This window comes from Thermobia domestica, chromosome 14 (genome assembly GCF_964235325.1).
Source record: "Thermobia domestica chromosome 14, izTheDome1.hap1.1, whole genome shotgun sequence".
In the NCBI taxonomy this organism is placed as follows: domain Eukaryota; kingdom Metazoa; phylum Arthropoda; class Insecta; order Zygentoma; family Lepismatidae; genus Thermobia; species Thermobia domestica.
Window position 1 is genome coordinate 201,730,469 of NC_137467.1, and position 21,687 is coordinate 201,752,155.

Here is a 21,687-nt window from a genome sequence, read left to right on the forward strand (position 1 = left end):
CACTAATGTTTTCCTTATATATCTAGCTATTATAGTTTAAAATGCAGTGTTCTAAATCATTACGTTTTTAAGTTACATGCGATTTTCTTTAAAATTGTTTAAATCTTGTGCAAAGTAGCCCCGTCTTACGGTAACCGTATGTAGTCTCTGATATGTTAAATAGTGGTTAAAAAAAAAGAGAACGAGTACGCCACTGCTATGTGTTCATAGTCTGTTAAGATCTTATGCAATTTTTGCTACATTACACAAGGGTTTAAAAGGTGGTCATGCTCTTTTGTAGCTATGCTATGTTTCATATGCGGTTACAAAAATATGTCATAGCGTTATGTAATAGTTGTTCGTAATCTTTGTGTAATTTCTGATTCAGATATGCGTTCATAGTCTCGTAGTATTTATATCTCGTTAAAGAAAGGTTAAAAAAGTAATATAAAAGAGAGCGAGTACACCTGCAAAATAGGGTCGTAAAAGAGAATACAGTTGCAGATGCAATATTTTAAGAAATGTGACTGTATTGTACATTCAACTTCACTGAAGAATGTGAATTTTTGTCGGTATTCTGGAGTATATATTTCTCTGCTTGTTCTTGTTTTTGGCAATAACGTTAGTTGAACAAAAAAAAGTACTTTTATTCGGATGTGCCCCTTAGTAGGATTTTTTCAGTACTGAATTGAACGTGTCCTCTGAGATTAATGGCTTAATATGTGGGACCGTAAGTTACATTTGTGACGAAAAAACTTACCACACTCATCACAAGAGAACTTTTTCTTAGTATGGATTAACATATGCCTGCTTAAAGACACTTTGGTACGGAAGTTCTTAAAACATTTTTCACAGGAATATGGCTTCTCATCGCTGTGTGTTGTTATATGATATGTCAAGTGAGCTCTCTGACGGAAGAATTTACCACATTCTTCACACGAAAATCTCTTTTCAGCTGAATGCATTAACATATGGTTGTCCAATGTAACTTTGTGACGAAATTTCTTGCCACATATATTACAAAAATGTGGCTTTTCGTTCACATGAATTAAGACATGTGATCGTAAGTGAACTCTTTGACGGAACGTTTTGTTACAATAGTCACAGGAATACGGCTTTTCACCAGTATGCAACATAAGGTGTTTTTTGAAACTAGTGTTGTAACGGAACATCTTACCGCATTCTTTACAGACATAATGTTTCACAGCTGAATGTGTTAGTAAATGGCTTCTCATATTAATTTTGGTACGAAAAGGTTTATAACACACGTTACAAGAATATGGTTTAATATGTGAATGTATAAGCAAATGATTTTTTAACTTACTTTTTTCGTGAAAACTTTTTCCACATTCATGACACACATGACACTTCTTCGGAGCACCATGGATAATCATGTGGTTTCTGAACGATGTTTCATGCCGAAAAGTCTTAGTACAATTCTTGCAAGAAAATGGTTTATGATCTGAATGTAACCGAATATGAATTTTTAACACACCCTTTTCTCGAAAAGTTCTACTACATTGATCACATGAAAATGGTTTTTGACCTGTATGCATAAACATATGTTTTTTTAAGGTTGATTGGTGACGGAAGATTTTACAGCATTCTTTACAAGAATGCGGTTTCTCACCGGAATGTATCAGTTTGTGCAGCTTCAGCTTACTGTTTTCTGCAAAAGCTTTACCACATTGATTACATGAATATGCCTTTTCTTGTGTATGCGTCAACATATGTTTTTCTATTGATTGCTTGTAACGAAATTGTTTAGCACAAAGCGCACAAGAGTAAGGCTTCTCAGCTGTATGAATTAAGGTGTGCACTTTCAAATGTGCCTTTTGCTTGGAACTCTTACCACATATGTCACACAAATATACCTTTCTATTTCCACTCCACAACACGTTAGGTTCCAATTTTCTTATTTCACATGTCGAGGTGCTTCTATTAATGCGTTTACTAGAATAAAAGAGAATATAGTTTGAGGATTGGTAATTAGTACAACCATTCAACTTATGAAAGGTGAGTATCTCTAACTTGATACTGCAAATTATCTGGAGATACAATTATCGAATGAAAAAAAAAGATCCTACATATTTACGAAGAAGAAGAATGGTGAGCTGTGATAAAATCTTGGTAGCCAACCACGATTAGCACAGTACGGTGAACATAATTTACTGCTATATTTGAACAACCTGAATTCATATTGAACAATCTTGCACGCAACCTATCACGAGTAGACCAAATCTTTAAAGCAAATGGTCGTTCTCTTCATAGTAGATTTATTCTGGAGCGAAACGTGGTGGGTTCGAATTGAAAACATCTTAACGAAACAAGATTTCGGTGTTTACAAAGCCATCTTTCATGAATCGGCAAAACTGTTTTGAATAAAACTAACTTAATTCTCTCCTAAAATCCGAGAGTGGAATAAAAGAATGTGGGACTCCCTCGCATTTCAGTTTCTATATTGGCGTCCACCACAAATTTTGGTGGACTAATTATAGCAAAGGTGAATTTCCTCTTCAAATTTTTCTCACCTCAACTATAGGTTGGTTCGTAACATGGAAATTTTAAAATCTGTCTCTCCCTTGGGAGAGCTGTTTTATAATTTCATAGGATCTCTTCGTAACTGGATCTAGATGTTCTATCTTTGGTCTTCCTCTTCTGGTTTTCCTTCTGCCTTTCAATCCATCAACGTGGTGATCCAATCGGAGTGTGCAATAAGATGGCCGAGCATATTGTTTCTTCTTTGGCTATCATCTTCATGCTCTGTCGTCCTTCCTTAGCTTGGCGTGGGAGACCTGGGTTCGATTCCCCGCGGGAGCTCATGTGGTTCGGATTTCACGTTAATCAGTAGGTCCACGTCTCATATAGCCTCGTTGCTGAAAGGGACGCTAAACTAAAGTCAACTCAACTCCTTTCTTAGCTTTCCTTAATACGTCTTCGTTCCTTCTGCTTTCGGCCCATGATATGCACAGCGTTCTGCGCCAGCACCACACTTCAGGTGCTTCCGGCTTGGATATTTAAGCTTTCCTCAATGTCCACATCTCTGATCCGTAAAGAGCCACACTCCATGCTAATCTTAATATATCGTTTTCGAACTTATAGTGACACATTTCTTGATGTTAGTAGTCCTTTTTTCCCATTGAACGCTTGTTTAGCCTGAGCTATTCTTGAACTTAGGCTTTTTTACTTCCTTCGTCCGAGGATATTAGATTTCCTAAATAGTAGAACATCTTAATGTTTTCGAATTTCTCTCTCTCTAGCCATAAGTTTGCCCTTTCCTGTCCTGCTCTTGTGCAATTTATCACTTTGGTTTTCTTCTTATTTATTTACATTTTGCATGCTTTTTTCCAGTTGATTATTCAAGTTTGCAAGTGCTTCCTGTAAGTCCTTTTCATTCTCAGCTATCACTGCTATGTCATCGGCAAACCTTATTGTGCTGAAAACCTGGCCATTTAGGTTCACGCCTTTCTTGATTTTACCAAACTATTCTTTCATAGCCTCTTCTATATAGACCATGAACAGGACAGATGAAAGTCCACACGCTTTCCTTATTTTTGATTTCCTTTGATCTCTTCCTATAACAGCTGTTTCGTTTATGTAAAGTTGGTATATTATTCTTCTGTCTCTGTAATCCATTCTCAGATTCTTCAATGTTCTGAACAATGATATTCCAATCTACGTTATCAAAAGCTTTTTCTATAAGTGCAAATCCTATCACAATCGTTTTGTATATTCTGATGTGCTGTTCAATGATCAACCATAGACTCAGTATTGCTTCCCTTGTTCCACTTTTTCTGCTGATTCCGAACTGGTCCTTCGATAGCCGTTCTTTGATTTCCCCTTTCATTCTTTGTGCGATAATTTTGCGCAGTACTTTTGATGCATGGGTAAGCAAATTAACGTTCTGTGTTCTTTGCATTTCCGAGCGCCTTTTCTCTTCGGGATAGGGATCAATGTTTTTCTCGAAGTCTCTTGGTAATCATCTTGGGATGTACATTTCAATAATAAAATTAAATAGTTACTTCTTTGTTGCTATTCCGAGATTCTTAATTACTTCTGTTGGTAGTTGGTCCATCCTTGGGGTTGCATTTTCTCCAAAACACTTGTCAAATTTCCACCGTGAAATTGATGGCACACGGTGCAAATTTGACAATAAGTCCTCTTCCTTCTCTATCTCTTATTCGTTCACTCTGTCTCCTTCTAGAGTTCTTCAATGTATTCCTTGCATCTTCGGTTATCTGCTTCTCTTTTATTAGCGCTGTCGCGTCCTTATCTATGATAATGTCTGTGCGCTTCTTTTTCTCACCGAACTGTTTTCTAACCTTTCTGTATGCCGTTTCTGTATTGCCTTTGACTATATTTTCCTCAATGTCCTTGCACAAGTTGTTTATTCAGTTTTCCCTGGCCCTCTTTACTTCTTTGTTGATGTAATTCCTGCATTTTTTTATATATTCCTCTTCTTTGTTTGTTACCTTAACCTGTCTTTTTTAGTCCATTATTTCCAATTTTTCTGTTGTTATTCAGAGTTTATATTGGGTTCTCGATTCTCTTCCTATATGCTTGTCGGCTGGTTAATATACCCCCTGGTTTCATGGCTTTCCATTTCAAGTTAATGTTGCTACCCGCTAAAGCTACCTTAGATATATCTTTAACGTCACAGTTGCAAATGCCCTTTTCGTGTTTTAGTCTCATGTCAGCTTGATTGTGTTCTATCTTTTGTTTGGTGCTATCACTCTTTTCTTCTTTAGTGGGCGTTCGGTCTTCATCAAAACTAAATTATGGTCCGAGTCTACCTGTGCACTTGAGTAAATTGCACTGTTCTTTACTTGATTTCTAAATGCTTGTCGGACTAGTATATAATCTATTTGGTATCTTTCTTTGTCTACTGGTCTTGTGCATGTGTATCATCTTCTTAGTGGTTGTTTGAAGAGAGTGTTTGTTACAGTCAGATTATGGCTTTGCAAAACTTAAGTAGTCGCGCACTTCTCGCATTCGTTTCCCCTAGGCCGAAATTCCCAATTACATTTCCTTTGCCTTCGCCGACTACTACGTTCCAGTTACCTATGATGATTAAATTGTCCTGGTCTTGAACTTTCATCAATACTTCTACTTGCTTCTTTCTTCTGCTTCGTCATCTGTGTAACTTTATTCAGACATATATAATCGGATTATCGTCACATTCCTCAGTTCTCTTCCTATCTTCAACATTACTATCCTTTCATTGTATCACCATCTGCTTATTATTGCCCGCCTTATTCAAGACAAAACCGACTCCTGCTATACCTTTTACAGGTCTTGAATACACTATTCTGAAGTCCCCGATCCACATGTCTTTTCCATCAGGCCACGTACCTTCGCTGATTCCCAAGATATCTATCTTCATTGTTCCATTTCTTTCTTCAGGTTTTCCAGTTTTCCACACTGTAGCAGCGATCGCACATTCCAGGTTCCTATTCTGCAGGGCTTTCGTTTGATGACGACCGAGGAAGCTCTGCTTTATTTCCCTCCACTGCCAGGGACGACTTTCCGTAAAACATTAGTGTCGTATTTCCTTCAAAATATAACTTTATATGTCGAACAGTTTTTCGTCCGATGCTTATTTCGCCAGACATTTCACATTTTCATTTTTTTAGAGAAAAACGTCCCCTTATATATTTAGTTTATTTTCAATGAAACTGATTAAAAATGGGGTAGTACAAATGAAATAACTGAAGTTCTCATAGGCAAAACTTGGTATTTTAGTTATTAGTTTCCTGTTTTATTCACTGAAAAAGGGTTTTAATATACAAGGGTTGTTTAAATTCTTCAAGCGATGTCAAAATGTTATAGTTTGAAAAGTGTCCTATTTGCACAAAACAATTAACATTCGAAAGAACAATTGTCGGGAGGTACGCAGGTGGATTTACTAGTGTGAAGGAGCAACGTTTGTTGTCTCATAGACTATCACGTTAGTAGCAAGCTCCATTCAAAGCCGAGACATGGAAGTTGAGGAAAGTGTTTCTACGAAAACTGCAACAAATTCTGAAATGTCTTTTCTTCTTGTAGTTTAACTAACTACAATTGAAATTTCAAGCCAACCTTTAAACTAAGAAATCACCCCTTGGATTGATTACTTATAGTGTCGAATGTTTTTGGTATATATTACTATTTTTTGGTATTTACTACATGATTTGTTTTATTGTCCTACAACAAAAGCTCATTGGTGATTTTCCCTAAAATATAATCTATTCTCCCAAAATATACATTTTTACATTATCCTTTGCCTGTTCCTCGATAAGCCACAGCTCTTAATTTCCCTCAAAAATTTTATTCTTACAACTCCACACACCCAGGCGCAGCTTTGGTACAGTAAACCAAAATCATAACAAATATACATAGCTGCATTTGTTTCTTCACGAATAATGTTACTGTTATACGTCTCAGTTGAAAAACTACATATTAAATGACGCATAAAGTAATTTACAATTAGTCTGTTATTAAGGGCTGCAAAAACAAATTTATTAAATACAAATACGAAATGATTGGCACATCACACAGGGTTTTATTTTTACGCCAATCATGATTTCAATAATGATTATACGTTATCATAATTGAGATTAACATAAATCAGTTCTTTTAATGGGAGTATTTCTACCGAGTATTATTACAACAATCCTAGTATTATTGACAAAATAATGATAACTACCAAATTATACTGACATTTGAAATAATATCAATAGCTTCAGACTTTTTTTTTAGAGGTGTCACGTTAAAGGAAAATATTCTAGTATTTCATGTGAAAAGAAACAACAGAGGACTGGAGTTCGCTCCGTTGTAGCGTGAAACTTAAGAAATAAATATATAATCACAATAACGCCATAATGCGATTTCATGTTTGAAACAAAAGTGCACTGCGCTGTCTGTCTCTAGCTATACAAAGCGAAATTTAAGTACATAAAAGGATTTAGGATTTTACTTCTGGGCTTTCGGCATCTATGGTCATTTAGCCCGTCATGTATGAGGGATGACGTCCCTCAGCGAGCACACTATCCGGAAAAAGGGAAAGAAAGGATTGGGGAAGTAAGGAAGCGGCCTGGGACCGATAAGTTACGTACCAACTCGGCATTTGGCTGGTGTGAATGAGAAAAACCCAGGAAAACCTCATTCACGGTGGTTGTTAAGTGCATAGAACACCACGAATGAGGGAAGACAATAGAAATTCTAATCTGAGCAACTAAAGTTATTGTGTTGCTGTTTTTCCATTTGAAAGAAATGTATTGTAACTAATATTAATATTAAACTTCTAGAATTCGCATGTCCTTCCGCTTCTTCTGTTCTAACTAGTAGAGATAAATTTACAAGGGACGACGTGTGTAGCATACCATCGATACTTATGCACAATGTAGTCTTGAAAACTTTGTCTTTCAAGAAAATTCTACCCTACTTAAATAAATATAACGGAATTCAAATGAGATGATTATTTTATATTGTAAGAAATGGTGGAAATTAATAAAAATGACCAGTATATTTATTAATTTCGGGATACGCATGATATTTCTTCGTCATATATTTATGTGATTACAATTAATCAAACTATTTGAAAGTGAAAGAAAGTTTATATGAAGGCATAATATTACGCGTACTGTAATAATGTATCTCTTGTAACACTATTAAACATTCAAGTTTATTCTACAGACTAAAGAGTTCTCCTAAACTTCGCTTCAGTACATAAACCAAAGAATCAGATCAGCCTTCTTTTTCTTCCAATCCATATTATTAATAAAAAAGCTTCTATTTACGCTTACTGATAGTGGTTGTTCCTTATTTTCGGATTATCTATTTTCTAAGAAAGTTTTTTGAATCTGATTTGAGTTTAGCATCCTGTTCAGCACCGAGGCTATACGAGATCATAACGTGTGATCCGAACCACATGGGCGTTCCCAGGAAATTGAACCCTAGGTAAACTGACCATTTCCCAATAAATAAATATCATGCGGAAAATTGATTAATATGCATAAAAGGTTAGCTACGGTTTCGATTGATTACGAAGCTATATCCAATAGCATGTATAACATTTTTCCATGTACAACCAGCCGCTGAGAGGATTATAAAGTGCTAGAGCAAGAAAAATTTCAAACCCATTATCTACACGCCGACCAATATATTTTCTACTGTAATTATATATTGAGTATTTGGACTATAGTTGAATATTTATAAGGTGAATCAACACCCGGAAATCAGTACATATTTTAGCTCATTGTCTTAACTACTGCGCAACGAAACGTTATATACATATTATAGATATTGTACTATAAGATGTAGTAATATTTGAGCTACAGCACAAGACACTGATTCATTTGGTTGTCTTTCCTGTTATCGAAAAAGATAACAAATAAAAGAAAATATTTCATTCTTTTTATAATGAGCACACAAGATGGCACTTGCTGTAAGATCTTACTTGAAGTGCTCAGTTTTACGAAATGTTTCTTTGTATGTGTAAAATATTTTAAAGTAACGATCTTATTACGAAATAGATATATTGTTGGACCGTTTTTCGTGTTATGTTTCATATTTTATTTAAATATTAATTTACATTTAAGGAAATAGATTTAAAGACGAAAGTTGTGCAGAACGCCATAATGCGTTATTGTCAAATTTGTACGTTTACTGTAGTAGTCACAATAAGAAAATTCCTGGATTCTAGCGTTGCAGTTCGAGAATTGGAATTGCGGTAAGAGTCTAAAACTAATTTTTCTAGTAAGTATCCCAGCAGAATTCCATGATTACTTCCTTTATTAGTTGGCATCAGTAAACACTCAACACTATCTGGCAACGCCACAATATGCAAGCAACGTTTAGCATAGCACTGGGAACACCTAGTGATCCACCTTAACTATATAGTACTGAAAGAACTCATAAAATCGGAAATTTTGAAAAACAAAGAAATAGAAGAAATTCAACGGACAAACCTTTATTGAGAGAAATTGAACCACAAAAACTTGCTGCCTAAGAGATAGTAATCCAAGTTGTGAATGGATGAATACCACCTTTGAACTGCGTCCTGCTCTATGTAGGCCTTTTTCTATTCTGTGCTCATATTCTGTATTCATACAAGTTTCGTCCGATTGGAAACATTTTTTTGGAGAAGACCTTAGGAATCAGACATTGATAATTTTCTAACATTGATAACTTGGGTTAGAGTCTCTCAAAGAGAAAGCGTTATTGTTTCATCTCCTGCTAATAAAATTTATTTATTTGATTTTTCAATCTTTGGGAAGCTTTCGAAAAATTCACGTTAATTTAGATATTAAATTTTAGTGAAACTAAGACTTACAAAATGAAATAAATCCAATTAAATAATGAAATGCTGAATTAAAATATGAGTCCTGGGCTTCATGAGCCAGAAGTAATGTAGCAGGTGCACCTCCTCTTACTGGGCCTGCTCCTCGTTACAAATATTAAAACGAGAATAACTTTGGTTCTCGCTTCAATTATGTAGAAAAACATCTCTATCCTATATATATGACTACTACAGAACGAATTACTAAGTTTACAATTAATGATGTCCTTGTCTCGAAATTCTAGTTTTAGTAATGGTCGATTTGGACTGGTATGGAATGCCGGTAGTGAAATGATGCCGAAAATCATACCAGATGTAAAAAATCAAGTTGATTACTAAAATAATGCTCAAATGTACCTTCTTTCGTAGTTCAGAATATATGAATGAAGTGGGGTTTTATTAAATAATTTTTACACGATCGTCTTATTTCAATTGGTTACTTTCCTTATTTTTTAGTATACTGGTAGTAATATCCAATTCAACCACTGAGTTTGTTATTTGTTTCCTTTCATGTTCAGTGGATCCGAGTATCTCTTTTGAACCTTATAAATTTTTAAAGAACTTCGGAAACTAAGAAGACTTAACTGATCTCCTTGTAATCAGTAAGGTAAACAGTTATTATCATTTAAAATTCACGCAGAAGAAAGGTAACCCTTGTATGCCAAGTGATGATTCCATAAAATATGTGCCCATAATATTTTGTTCCGTACAGAGGTTTTTCTCAGACTAGAGAAATGTTCAGAAAGACAACACAAAATATTAAAAATGTGACCTATTGTGCACAAAACAATGGAAAAATTGCATTGGGAGTGGTAGTACAAATCCTATAGACAATTCTAATTATTATTATTGTTTATATACAATGTACACAGCCATTCGCCGCTACTCTTTTTTAATGCATGCACTTCTGACTGAACAAATGTATGAAGTTGATATAGTGCTGCTGTACCTTAGCTGGTCGCTACACTTAGCACTTCAAATACGGATTTTTCTCCATATTATTATCATCGGTAATGGTAATTATTCCTTGATCTGTAGAAATCAGTTTCTTTCTTCGTTTTGACCTTCAATAATTTCAATCGACCTTTTCTAAAGAACATATTATTTCTTTAATGAAAATCAGACCTAGTTTCTTAAATTAACCTGCAACATGATGTTAATTTCCGACCACATAGATCTATTGTTAGTGTGCAAGGCAGATGGTCTTTTCTAAACTTATCTTCGTATTAGAAGAGATGAAGCAGGAAAGCACGTTTCCATGAATTACAAATATCCGTTTTTAATACTCGCTATATATTCCTGGCGGATGGAAATATTAATCAAAAGGCTTAATATTCAGGCCCTAGTATTAAGAAGATTAGAAAATGAAAAAATAGCACTTCAGGTGCTCAGATAAGAATTTTTATTTCGTTCCCTAATTCTCTGTTGTATTACACAATTGAATTTCGGTTTGTATTACTGAAGACAGACAATGCAATTCAATTTTGTTTACTTTGCATCTTTATTTGAGTTTGGAGCAGAGCATTTCTTCACATACAATAATGAATCGAATATCAATCCATTACACATCGTTTTAGGCTTTCATTCTTTTAATCGTTTAACTACTACAAACCTTTCCTACACATTTTAACAATTTACATACTGTTGATATTATTTAGAAATATTATTGGAAGTAATTATATATTTTATAATAAAATATTGGCAATATTTCATAGTGCTGTATGTGGAAGTTAGCGTTCATTATAGCGACGAGGCTACATGAAACGTGGAACTGCAGCGTGAGAATAGGATCCAGATGTCCTACTACCAGGAATTATTCTTCTTTTTATTATTATTAATATAATAGCACCAGTAGTAGTGGTGTTGCAAATAATAAAATATTAATTTCATTAGTGACTAACCTATATCAGTACAATAATAATAATTTTTGATCATTACGATGTCAGTTGTGAAAATATCGTTTCAGGTGTTAAGTATCTCTTGATTTTTTTTTTAAATATCTTTTGGCAAGATTATTTACATTCCAATTGGAAATTATTTCACAGGCGAAAAGGAAACAGTATAAATGAGGTTTATAATAGTGCCTCATTATTCGTAAGAAAATATGCGTCTGTATATGAATTTCTTTTAAAAATTCTATTCAGTTCAAAGTTATAGGAGACTAGTCAAGATACTTGGACTATTAGTTCGAATATCTTCGGTTGAAAGACCTTTACTTACCAAGAAACAGGAAGCAAATAACGTAAATTATGAAGACGCGATGAATTATAATAATCATAAAATAGATTGTCTTCACATATTTTATGAAGATTATAAGTGTGGCAGAGAACATTCAACATAGGTATGTTTTTACAATATATTTGCAAAACATAAACATTTCAGATAAAGTACAAGGGTCGTTCAAGTTTGACCGGAACATTTATTTCTTCAGAGGAAACAGCATAAGAAGCACCGAACTATCTCAGCTTTTCAAAGTAATCTACGTGCGGGTCGAGTCACCGTTGCCATCGTTGTGGCAGCTCCCTGATTCCTTTGGCGTAGAAAGAATTTGGTTGTACTAGCCACTCTATGCTGCTTCTTTAGGTCTCTGGGGTTGAAGTGTGCAACCATGTTTCATCACACGTGATGATGGATTGCAACAGTTCATCACTTTCGGCTCGAAACCGATTCAGAAGCTGTTCACAGACCGTCGTACGTGTCCACTCGTGATCAAATGTCAGCTGGCGGGAAACCACCTTGCCCAGATTTTGCGAAAGCGTAAGTGGTCCTGAATGATGGTCTCAACACATCCGATACTGATATTCACCTCGGCAGCAATATCCCGCACTGTTCCCGGTTCTCAAGAATCTTTTGCTCAACACGTGCGATATTCACGTGTGACTACAGTCGGGCGAATGTGTCCATGAGCTTCATTTGTCACCAGCTCCCATCCTTCGCGAAACTGTCCACACCATTCGTACACTCTTGTCCATGACAATTTTTGTTCACCATACTGCGCTTGCAATCTTCTGAAAATCTCAGCTGGTTTCACTTTCTCCTTCAAAAGAAATTTGATTACACACCGCTGCTCCACAGCCAGACACACTGCTTGCCGCCATGTTCGCTGCAAATGCTGCGCATCCTCCAAGTACGTCATGCCGGGCGCTAGTTCTCGAGAAGGAATACATTACGTCACTCGCAAATTTCATTATGATCCGTCCATTCATAGATTATTTATGTACGAAAATTCCGGTCAACCTTGAACGACCCTTGTACATCAATTTATACATAGATATTATTGATTAATTTGAAAATCTTATGGTGTGGGTAGAAATGTGGTACATTTCCAGGTTCAGGTTTTTACAGTGATACGGAAAGCAGACGTGTGAAGGGCAGGCATTTGTAAAAGGTCAGGAATGCGTACTTCTTTATACAAAGTCACCCATACTTGAACTGTTAGTGCAGTTTATTTTACAGGTTTCTGCTAAACAGTTTTGGCTACAAACCATGTATTTCTTCGTGTATATAACACAATTATTTCAATTTTTCTTAATTACTTTTCTGAGTTGTGGTATCAACATTTAATTTTCCTTTGTTGTTCTATAATCTCTGTTAAAAATCATTTCTTAAGGTGGGTGTGAACAGCCAATCTTTCGTTTTGTCAGCTTAGTCTCTCCAACGATTTATCTTCCTCAAGTATTTCTGTTGGGACTAATAAGAATCATCAGCCCATTTCGTTTGGACCGATCTCTCAATGTTGATCGCAAGGTACTAACATTTCCTTGTAGGTTATACCCTTTTACGATGTTGATAGTGGAAGAGTATTTACATGATTCAGATCTTCTGGTTCTAGTTTGACTATTTTATGCTAAGATTGAATTCAAATTTTGAAAATATGCTTGTTAGTGATCTTTTCTCATGTTGAAACCTTCAGAAATATCGAATTTATGCAAAGAATGTTTTTTCAATAAGAACTTACCCGACATATTTGTTGCCTATCGCTGTATATAGCAAATAATATTGAATAAATTCAACTAAGTGAGTATTACAAATTTTTCGTAAGTATGAAGACGCACTACGGGAAATAAGTTGTCGAAACTGCAACATAAACAGTGGCATTTGTAGAGAAATCCTAAGTTTTCAAGTAGAGAAATTTATAAGTAACATACCACATCTTTAATTGAAAGAATTAATGAATGGAAGAAACGTTTTGTGGCCTTTCGTTTGGTTTGATTTAGTTTAGCGTCTTACGATTATGCCTGCTAGGCTAAAGGAGAAGTGGATCTACTGATTATAGTGGAATCCGAAACACTGTAGTCGTTTAGCTATACCCCCACCGGGAATCGAACTCGGGACAACGCGAACCAAAGTCAAGGGTGCTAGCCACTAGACCAAGTGGGGTTCCAGTTGCCGTTTGTTCTAGAGGAATCGCCACTTCTGTTCCTCAATCGCAATGCTCAAGTGGTTTCCCATTTTTTATACTGGGCTCGCGCACTCTTGAACTCAGCTTCTGTTTCGTTATCTACTAGTGCTCGGGTCTACTACCGCTGAGTGATAAGTGAATGCAACGCCTTTGGTACATCAGGGGGAGTGGAGATGTACATTGAGACGGGAATATGGTGGTGATGTAAAATGATAATTTTGAGTATGCGGTTAGATTGCACAGGCAAATCTGTAAAATTTTTACTATCTTAGTTCTGGAAACTATTTTAGAAGCAAAATTTTGATTTTTTAAAATTTTGAAGTCCTATTTTTCTCGCAATTCAACCCACTATTCGGGAACCATATTTTTTACATTCCGTACTAGGTGTCTGCTTTCACTACCATAATTAAAATTAAGCGTATATATTAAAATTAAACAAAAAAGAAAAAAGTCGATATTTTCCTTTTGTATTTGCAGTTTTTTGGAATCGCATTATATGGTCTTTAAGGAGTGGGAAAGCCTTAATTAAGGAAATTTTGCTAACTCAATAACACAATTGGAGATTTTTATTAAACGCAACTAGGATGATATAAAAATGCACCGTACCTGTTTTCTCTAGACTCCCCACTAGTATATTGACTTTCGTAGGTATTACCATCTTTCTTGGAATATCCAATAACGTCATAGGTGTCTGTGGACTCACTGCCTCTTGTCTTGAGGAACTTTACATTGCTGCATGTACGATAAACATTTTGAGGTAAAAATGATGTTGGTAAGCGTTCAACCAAACATATTGCTTTTGAGTTTAATTTCCAATCTAATACTTCCTTATGTTCATTATCTTCTGTACTAAGTTTTATTTTTGATACCAAAATTCCTGTTTTCATGAACACTTTCATCTCATGGCATCCTTTTATTTCATTTTCTCGAAGTCTGTCAGATTTCGAAGAGGATACAGAACATGTAATAGTATTATTGTATGTCAGTTCATTCAGATTACTTAGTTTAAAACTACTTTCACGAACTAAATCTTTCTCTCTTTTTGTCTCAACTTCACTCGGAGAATTTCTAAAGCAATTGAAAGCCATTCTGAATTTGTTCACTTTTCGGATTGAAATGCTTTCCACTCAACATTTGTGTGAAATGTACAAACCTGAAAGAATTTGGAAAAGAAAAAACTATGAGTTCATTTATATTTTGAACACAGTAAGAAAGAAACCAATACAAATGAAACTATATCACAGCATTGAAAAATATATTTAATTCCCAAGTATAGTGGGAAGGAATTTATATATTGATGAAAGAGCTCAAAATTAATAAGTTTCACTACAACAGACAAATAAGGAAATTATGTATACAACATGAAAACTATAATGCTGATCTTATGACTGAGAAAAAGCTAAAGAAAGCGAGTATCACTTTCTTACAACACGTTGCAGTGATCTATCACAGTTTAAAATACTACCTGACTCATTTCTACACCTCTATTTCATTTACGACTTTAGTCGAAAACAACACAAAAATTTGATACGTTTATAAACACTGCTTTATTTTGAATCCTACTTTTAACCTGTAGAGGTACACGGTGGCTACGTAGCAATGTTCATCTCTGGGGCCAGAGGATCCGTCAGCAGATCTCAGGCCATTTGTTTCTGGTGCATAAGACTGTTTCTTGTCGGGGTTCTCCTGTTTCCTCTTAAATTTTCATTACAGAAATTGCTTCAGATTCATTCACTTTCAATAATGATTTCTCTTATTTAATCAACAGAGCATAACATGGGACGTTACATTGTGCATTTCATTTTGAACTGAAAACATTTTGATGTTTTGAATTACCTTATATCTAGTTATTATTGACTACCGGTACATCAATTTCTAGACTCTAATCTTTGCTTACACCGCGCCTATTGATAATAGAAATCCTAAACTAACATAGCAAAATAAGTTTCCTTAATCGAATGTAACCAAAAATAATAGAAGCTTTACGTAACCCATTATAGGGGACAAGAAAATTGCATACATTATATTAGTAAGAAAAACAGCCTATATTAAAAACTTACACTTTATTTCATACTTTCTTTTCCGTGAAAAACATCAATATATATTTGTTTGTTTCGTTATTTCTAATTTTATTATAAATATAAATATTTCATAACTGAATTGAACGTTAGTCACATTAGACCTTAAGACACAGTGTATAACTGTTAGTAAACTAGAATTACACAGACTTCAAACTCCGAAAAAAATATGTATACACTTGGATTGTTCTGGATCTTTATTCGTAATCTGTGCCTACCGTAACATAGCTATCTATCGCAATCATACTCCACAAGTGCACTCATCTTGTTACACATTAATCTCATAATCTATCACTTCATAAACTATATCTCATAATCACTACAATTATAATCTGATTGCTGCAGAGTCGTATCACTTGTAGTATTCCTTGACAACCCACTTAACGACACTTTTTTAAATTTCTTTTTAGAAGGTACTGGAGAACGTTCTATGCTTCCAAGGAAGTGGTATCTAGCAATCTGACGTAATTACGTGGGCTGACTTTGACTCATTTGTATTCTCCTTGCACCTTCTCTCTTTTTTGTTTACTTGAAGGATAGTTTCCGGGTAACTTTGATTTTCAATTAGTATCCGTCCATTAGTCTGCTGATTGTGAGATGTCGTTAGCCCAGGAGCGTCAGTGTTCTTGCTTGCCCGTTACAATTTGAAGTTGGGATTTAATCGATTTGCAAAACATGCCTTAGCAAGATGGCCTAGAAGGAGGCATCGACAACCCTCTTGGTTTTAGCTGGGCAAATCTTACCATTGTGAAATCGCAGACATCTTTCACAGACTTCGGAAAATCCAGCTACACTTGGTAGCACTGTTGATTGCTAATTATTTTTCAATGTTAGCGAAGATTCAGAATGGTTCTACTGAAGTTGACGTTTTAAAAAAAAAAATTCTTCCTTTAACAGAAGCCAACTGTTGATGTCTGTGGTTTCATTCATATGCAATCCATATTTTAACATCTGTGTGTAGGCAATTCTTGAGTTTTCCCATGAGGATGAGAGTGTAAAATCCTTTTAATTAAACTGTGCCATTGGTGGAACGTAGCTTTCTTTTAATTCGACTGCGCCAATGTTATTAAACTCAAATCTACAATCATCCACACTTAAATTCCTCTGTGTTTTTACTCTTAACCCTAGAAAGACCATGCTCGCGACAGATACGTGAAGTACCAACGGGGGGTCAAATTTGCCCGCGCTCAATTCAAGTAATTTGCAGACCTTATTTATTGACTCATGGTTAAACTGTTGAACAAATTTCAAAACCGAGAATATTTCCAGCACTAGTAGTGTATATATACCAAAAATGCGTGAAATCACTGATATATTATACGAAAATGCTTGTTTTATTTATTAAAATATAAAGTTCATGTTATATAAGGTTAGGCAAAAATTTAAAATTATTGAGATGTAAGTTACTCTCGTTTTTATGGTGTCCCATTCATACTTTTGGCGTACTTCTGAACATTTATCTATTAGTCTTTCTCACTATATAACAAAGGATCAATATATATACTTTATATTGCGTATTTTAGACGTAAACACAGTATTCTTTTCTAGATTTTGCCCTTAGGCCTTTTACATATGCACTGTTGTGTGTGTATGTGTTACAAATAAGAAAAGTAATTTGTATGTGTCATCACCAGCATCACATTTCAAACACAAGATGTTATGGGTACAATGGGATTCACAAATAAAATGTTCACACCGTTCACATCTTGTTTTTACTTTCTTGAGATTGTCCTTCTCTTTCTTGGTCTGAGTTTCCCGAACACACAGATCACGTTTCCTTGAAGGAAGCTCAGTTGGGGCAATTCTTTTCCTAAATTCTTTAGGACGGACATTCCTTCCCAGAACGCTTTCCATTGCTGATACTACTGGCTTTTTGAGGCCGTCTATGTTTAAGACCCGTTCTTCAATGTACGGTTTTAAAAGAGATTCCCCAAGTTGTAGCAGAGACAGTCGTCTTGTTTCCATTTTGCTGCTATTCCATTCGGGGAAATTTAGTAGAAATAGTGTGTAGTTATTTAGAGCAGCAACATCCACGAGTGTGTAAGAAAGCGAGAGAGGCCATCTTGTTCCCCGCTTCGATGAATACTGTCGAACCATTTGGTCAATGATGTCCACCCCACCCCTTGTTTCATTATAGTAAATAATTATATCAGGTTTGTTGGATTCACTTGGGTTCACTTGATAGTCGTTATGCTGGGTGGAAAGCATAAGTATGTTTCGTAGTGGTTTTTTCGAAGCAAGATATGACACTAGCGTAACAAGTGGCTTACCGGTAGAAGGGTCAGTGAACGCAAACTTTGAACGAATGTTCTGCACGATCTCTAGTGTCGTTCAGTTCATTTGGTATGACTTTCCTATTTAGTTCGAGAGTTCCAACGACTGTCAGATTGTTGTTGGTGTATAATTCGTCAGCTAATTTAATGGAAGTATAGTATCGGTCCATTGTGATATTGTAAGTAATGTATCACTTTATATAAAAGCGATACTTACTTTCATGACCATTTGGTTATCTTATCCAATCAGAAAGATATCATGGTATTTTAGGGCCGGCTCTATGTAAGGATAAATGTTTATATAGAGGAAAATTCAATATAATTTAAAAGAATTAAATTTTGGACATAAAAAATCAAATTTAAGAAATCATCGAAAAATAAAAGAATGGGTAGCACCTATGACCAAGGGAGGGGGGTCAAATCAGCCCGCGCAACATGTATATTTTTTATATAAAACCACACTGTTTTAAACATAGGTGGAAAAGTTCCAAAATGATCTTCTAATCAAAAGTAACAATAACAAAAAAAGACGCGCTGGCAAAATTGACCCCCCTTGGTATTTCTAGGGTTAATCTGTGCTATTTTATAATACATTTATCTCTTCGTAAATTATATGTCGTAATCACTACAATTATAATCTGCTTTCTATTATAATCTGACTCCTCTCATATTCTGACTTGCATCATAATCTAACTACAATATTTTCACATGCTACATTACTTAATATACCATAACAGCCTATGTTTTATTTTTAAAAACTTTGTGCCCCAATCCCATATCCTATAATAACTTTCTAGATATAAATACGTGTGTATACTGCTTGTGGTACCAGCAGTTCGTCAGTGGAATTGACGTTTTTAAATTGTAGCTGAAAATTATTTGGAAATGAAAGCTTAGTTCCTTGGTTTGATTTTTGCTTTCTTTACAGCCTCGAAGCTATGTGTTATGTGGACTGAGTGCAACAGCAGTACATGGAAAGAGGTATCCATCGCAGTAAGAATGCTCTAATAATACCAGGGATTATATTACTAGTCAAAGTTCTTTTGAATTTCAACAAAATTATTTAGAAAAGGAAGTAGAGAAAAACAGACATTCGAAAAGAGGTACTGAATTAGTAGATCTCCTTAAATATTCGTACGTTCCCGACACTCCAGCAGAAATAAAAGATTCACAACTGAATGTTCTACTTCATTCGAAATGATAAGTTACCTCAAGAAATCAACATGTTAATGTGTCTACATCGCACTCGAAACTCCAGAGGGCCTGGTTTGATCCCCGACCAAGCAGCGGCGCAAATTTGTCAACAACATTTGGGGAGGGAGATGGGTAAGACCGTCCCCATTTTCTTTTAGCGATGTTCAAAATATTTCTGAAGTTGAAAAACAATACTGTGAAGGATCAGGGGGAGCAGAGTTGTCTTCAACATTGGGAGGCGGGCAGATTTGTGTCTAATTCTCGGGGAATATAAATTTCATGTCACTTTCCTTTGTGGCAATCGGGCACAAATCATCACATTACTCTCCCCCCCAAAAAAAACACAATTCAAATCAAATTATTGGGGGGAACAGTTTACCCAATTCCAAGATTGGAGGGGATATATCCTTTTCATTCCCCGGGACTTGCGCCAGTGCGACCAAGTGAACTTGTGTCAAACGATATCGTGTCCGTGGGTTTTTCGGGTACTCCTCTTTCCTCACACGTTCTCATTCGAACAATTCTTCCATCATTCACTTGCCATCATCGTCTCTCTTAGCCTAAACGCTATAATCGTGGGACGTTAAACTGATAGATTTTTCCAATTCGAGAGGATATTAAATATTTGCAAGTGTCAAGGGAACAACAACCTATAAACCGCATAGTAAATCGTCTTACACATCACTTAAGAAGCAAAATATTTGAATATGATGGCATTTATATCTTACTGGAGATCTTTTATATCCGTATTTTTTAAATATATACTCTAAATGCCTTTTCTGCAATTATTACCGACTTACAAGTCTCAGTTTTTCAATTTGCTATTCTTAAAATTGTTTTCTACATCAATATCGAAAGTCGAGTGTTGGTAAGTTTTACCTCTAAATATATATAATTTCAGCGAACAGCCAAACTGTAATATCATATTTATTGTATCATTTATTTTGATACGCTCTTGTAACTTTTAAATTAATAAACAAAATACTAAAAAATTTGAACCATGAGAATATCGGCAGGAGGACATACTCTATGGTATCACAAAGTTAACAGTGTTGCCATCCTAACATATTAAGGTTTATCCTATTTCAAAAGGAAAATACAATACATACAAAAGAAGTACAACAGTAGAAGCAAAGAAAAACGCGATGCCACTTGTCATGCAGTATTGCAAACTAACTCCACTACAATATTACAAACACTGTAAACAACCAAAGTTTGGAGGAGTGTACAAACAGTAATAATGTAACTGAGGTGGAAGGATAATAGAGACTCAAATTACTATAATGTTGAATAATGTAGTAATTGTATGATATATTTTGAACGAGTAGAAACGAAGTTACAATCAATTCAGAATTTGATTTCCTTCAAAAGACTATTTCGAAAAAGTATTCAGACAAATATCAAATCGAATTACGTAGATTGTTACCAATAGACATAAGATTTTAGTGCCGTTTACAGGATTTTACTTATTTCAAACCATTCAGGAGATAAGAAGAAAGAAAATTTGATATGTTACTTAAAATGACGTATTTAAGGATCTTTTTAAATATTTGGTTTACTTTGCTTTTATAACAGCAGGAGGATACTTTTTGGTAGATGTAATTGCAAGAACTTCTGAGTATCCTGTTACATTTTAATACTGTTCTAGACTTTAACAGTTTTTAATTTAACAGACTCGAAATCTGTTAATCATGATCATAGTTTAAGTCACTTAAGTATTTTGAATATTCATTGTCCTGTATGTCTCATGAGCGTTATCAACTGTGCACAGGCCACCAAAATTTGATTTTTTTTAAAAAAAAGATACGCTTATTTGTATAATATTACAATAGTTTTTGTTGTTATAATAACATGGTCTCGCAATTATACAATTTCAAGAAGAATTCTAAACTTGACCAATATTTATCATATATTTGGAATGGATTGAAATTTCGTACTATGATCTTTAGATCTACTTAATCCCATCCACGACATTAATGCGAAATTCAGCTTCGGATTTTTCTGAGATAAATTCGTTTCAACAAGTCAAACTTCAATTCCTTGTAACTGTCAAAATTTACTTAAAATGTGATATACCATGACCATACTATTCGTCTTTAATGAACTTAGGATGTGCGCTGCATCGCCAGTCCCACTTGGAGCATTCACGATTTTTAAAATTATTTCGTCATACACATAATTTAGTACAAATGAGTAGCGTCCATAGTTTATAATATTAGAAGATTTGGTTTCGTATGTACATGTGGAATATATATCCTGAGATAGTCCTATTTGAACGAAAGAAAACAATATCCAGCTGTCGATATTTGCATGGGAAATGTTTGAGCTTCCTTATCTGATATTTCAAAAGTTACAAGGGTGTTTAAACATAAATTGTACATCCTGCATATCTCCTCTATATATAACTGAAGAAGTACTTAGTGAATACTGATCAACGTTACA

The 21,687-nt window shown here is 34.9% G+C and overlaps 1 protein-coding gene across 1 annotated transcript in view; it reads right to left on the reverse strand.

The window, feature by feature from the left end:
• Positions 1-334: 334 nt before the first annotated feature.
• Positions 335-21,687, reverse strand: part of LOC145670536 (uncharacterized) — a 43,821-nt gene continuing 22,468 nt past the window's right edge. The window contains exons 2-3 of the mRNA XM_081739327.1: positions 14,307-14,853; positions 335-1,932 (exon numbers count right to left, since the gene is read on the reverse strand). Of these exons, the coding sequence (XP_081595453.1) occupies positions 687-1,932; positions 14,307-14,788 (1,728 nt within the window). The 5' untranslated portion in view covers positions 14,789-14,853 and the 3' untranslated portion in view covers positions 335-686. The remainder of the gene's footprint in view (positions 1,933-14,306; positions 14,854-21,687) is intronic.